Source organism: Austrofundulus limnaeus, unplaced genomic scaffold, assembly GCF_001266775.1.
Source record: "Austrofundulus limnaeus strain Quisiro unplaced genomic scaffold, Austrofundulus_limnaeus-1.0 Scaffold1173, whole genome shotgun sequence".
Lineage (NCBI taxonomy): Eukaryota > Metazoa > Chordata > Actinopteri > Cyprinodontiformes > Rivulidae > Austrofundulus > Austrofundulus limnaeus.
The window spans coordinates 12,187-15,703 of NW_013953575.1; the positions used below are offsets into that span (position 1 = coordinate 12,187).

The window sequence follows — 3,517 nt, forward strand, 5'->3', positions numbered from 1 at the left end:
TTTTAAACCTTAATAAAAAATCGATACAGGGCTTTAGAATATTGATACAGTATCGGGACATGAAATATCGCCATATTTCAGTGTATTGATATTTTCTTACACCCCTACTGCTCCATAGACCCCCAGAGACGCTGAGCGTCCGATGGGCAGGACAAAGCCAGCATTTATCCAATGACTCGTCTCGCTTCGCTGCAGTCTTTGCATCACTAATGAGCTCTGTGGAAGCTCAGCGTCTGACTGTTTAAATGAGGGAGAGGAAAGCTGCGTCGTTACCAGTGATAAGAAGCTGATTCTGAACAAATGTTGAGCATGCTGTAGCGCATATTTAGTCAATGACATGAACAGACAACAGTGTATATTTGATTTTATTTTATTTTTTTACATTTTGGGGGAAGCTGAGCTTCTCTTGCAGTTTTAGAGCAATCACCTCTGATTAAAGGATGAATAATGAAGGTTTGACTGATGATCTTCCACTCTGACCATGTTTAGATATAGTTTTATGTATAATTCCTCAGATCTTCACTGACTTCTCTGAACTTTCCTAGTTTATTTTTATGCAAGCAAAGAGAAAGTACCTGCTGCAGTCAATCATAATCACCAATAAGAAGCTATAGGCCTCAGCGTTGTGGAGGTTGTGAAGTTTTAAAATAAGAAAGATTTAGATCAGTTTATATAGAGTTTTGACTGTGTGGATTGGAGACAGTGATTCAAACTTGTGCACCAGTTCTTGTTTTTAAAACGTCTAGAAGGTGTAGATGTATTCCACCCTGGTAAAAGAATGACTCCAATAAACCAATAAAGCCCAGACCTGCTCTGACCCTCACAGCCATGAGGGGTGTATGTACAGTCCTGCTCACACTGTGTTCCTGTATSTCAGGCTGTTCAGCCAGCATCCTACTGTCAATGATGATCTTCCCAACCGCATCCTGTCTGGAACCGTCCAAGTGAAACCCAACATCCGCAGAGTTCACGGGTCCAGCGTGGAGTTTGATGATGGCAGTGTGGTGGATGATATAGACCTGCTGGTAGGTTTCATTCTCTCAGCCTCTCTCAGCCTTGTTCGGTACCTTCTTTTGACCTTGGGTTTTTATTTTTTTATTATTTTTTTTCTCTTGTAGGTGTTTTGCACAGGCTACTCGTTCTCTTATCCGTTCCTGGCCTCCAGTGTGATCTCAGTGTCTGAGAACAAAGCCAGTCTGTACAAATATGTGTTTGCTCCTGAGCTGGACCACCCGACGCTGGCTGTCATCGGTCTGGTGCAGCCGTTAGGGGCCATCATGCCCATCTCTGAGATGCAGGCCAGATGGGCCACGCGAGTCTTCAAAGGTAATATTTTTAATCGTGTTCTTTCCTCGTCTCTTCAGACAGTTAGACTGTGTAAAATAAAATAATTATGTGTAATTTTCTCCAGGCTGCATCAAACTTCCTCCAACTAAAGTCATGCTCAAAGACATCGAGTACAAGAAGGAGGCCATGGCTAAAAGGTACACGAGGAGAGTTACCTGTTGTACTTTTCTTCTGTACATTCTGCAGACATGTGGGGCTTGCCATGCAACGGCAAATCCATTACTCTACACCTCGTCTTTATTTATTTCTTTGTTCTTCTTCCACCACTTTTAATGCAGCTCGAACCGTAGCATGTACCCCCACAACAGTCACATCAAAATGACCGTCTTGGACTGGAGAAGTGTGTTATTCAACAACTTTTTGATTTGAGTTACTATCGCGGAGAAATTAAATAAAAACCGCCCGCCGCCACACGTCCCGTTTTTCGGACGTCTGGACCAGCAGATGGCGCAATCCTAGCCAACGCAGTTCAAACCAGATGTAACCCATTTGGATTTTCAAAATAAGAGCGCAGTATCTACTTTATTATTGTTGATTAGCCTTTAGCCTAACCTGCGCCATCCATGCGGTTACAACGTGTCATATTTCTGAAGAATTGTGCTTTTTTATGTTTCTGCTACGTTCATTTTCCGACGCAATTCAAACCGGATGTAACCCGTTAGGATTTTCAAAATAAGAGTGCAGTATATAGTTTATTATTGTTGATTAGCCTTTAGCCTAACCTGCACCATCCATGTGGTTAAAACGTGTCATATTTCTGAAGAATTGTGGTTTTTTTATGTTTCTGCTACGTTTGTTTACACAGTAGAGAATGTTACCGCTGCACAATAATGTGCTACAAGAAGTGTATTTACTATTTATGGTTTGTTTTCTGACACAATTTGAACAGGATGTAACCCGTTTGGATTTTCAAAATAAGAGCGCAATATCTAGTTTATTACTAAACGTTGAACACTAATACTGCTGGTAACTTGACACACAAACAGCTAACATTAGCTTATGACTCCATGCTTCATAATAATTAAATGGTAACTAGTGAATGTTAAAATGTTTACTAGTTGGAAGGAATCTGCTTTATTTGGTTGTGAAATAAAATATCCTTCATAACAAAGATAAAAATAAGTATATAATTACTACACTGATCTAATGACATGTTTATGGACTTTAACACATTAATTAAATGAATTTTAACTGGATATTGATGACCTTTGTTAACCTCTGAAGAGATTTTGATTTTAGGCAGTTCTTAGGGGTTTCTGGTTTTCCTAGGCCAAGTTTTGGTTCCAAGTTAGGCACACTTGGGCCWGCCCCTTTTCAATTTCTTCAGAAATTTTCTAGTTAACTTTGTTATCTTCAGGTACGTGACCAGCCAGAGACACACCATCCAGGTCGACTACATCACTTACATGGACGAGATCTCAGAGATCGTGGGAGTTCATCCCAGAATCTTCAGGACCATGCTAACTGATCCCCAGCTWGGAGTGAAACTGTTATTCGGTCCCTGCACCCCTTACCAGTACCGTCTCCGAGGACCAGGGAAGTGGGCCGGAGCGCGCCGGGCCATCTTCACCCAGTGGGAGAGGGTGGTTCAGCCCATGCAGACCAGGCCGTGCAGCCAGCCCAAAGCCAAGAGGTCCTCCCTGTGGGCTCTGGTCCTGCCCACCGCTGCAGTGGCCCTGCTGTCCTACCACTACAGAAACAATGTTTCAGCTTTTCTGCAGGATCCCTCTGCTTTCCTGGCCAGCTTTAACATCCACCTGTAGTCCAAGCTTCAGCTCTGCCTGTTTCAACCATCACACCTGAAAAAAGTGCAAATATGTTCAGAATGAGTTGTAAACAACAACAGCAGTAACATAATTTTATGCATCTATTATAACATTATAAAAACAAGTTATTCGTGATATTAAATGAGTCATTATCTGTCCAGTTTACARATGTGTTTTTATGATTCTCTACATGTAACCTTGTATGATTTTTATTCATGATCTCTGCAGAAATGTGCTTCTCCTGCTTTGTGTATTTTATCAATAAAATTACTTGTTGCTCATTAAGCGCCCCTTCTCTTAAATACAGGTTAAAACTGGTTTAGATATAAACTAGAAGCACTGGGAGAGTGCAAATCTCCACCAAGACCAGTTTCCTCCATCCTGTAAGAGTTACTGTGTAACAG

General features: G+C 41.4%; 1 protein-coding gene across 1 annotated transcript in view; it reads left to right on the forward strand.

The window, feature by feature from the left end:
- The window catches only part of LOC106534446 (dimethylaniline monooxygenase [N-oxide-forming] 5), a 15,252-nt gene extending 11,858 nt beyond the window's left edge, over nt 1–3,394 (forward strand). The window contains exons 7-10 of the mRNA XM_014031077.1: nt 878–1,025; nt 1,119–1,326; nt 1,412–1,484; nt 2,705–3,394. Coding sequence (XP_013886531.1) covers nt 878–1,025; nt 1,119–1,326; nt 1,412–1,484; nt 2,705–3,110 — 835 coding nt within the window. The 3' untranslated portion in view covers nt 3,111–3,394. The remainder of the gene's footprint in view (nt 1–877; nt 1,026–1,118; nt 1,327–1,411; nt 1,485–2,704) is intronic.
- Nucleotides 3,395–3,517: the final 123 nt, after the last annotated feature.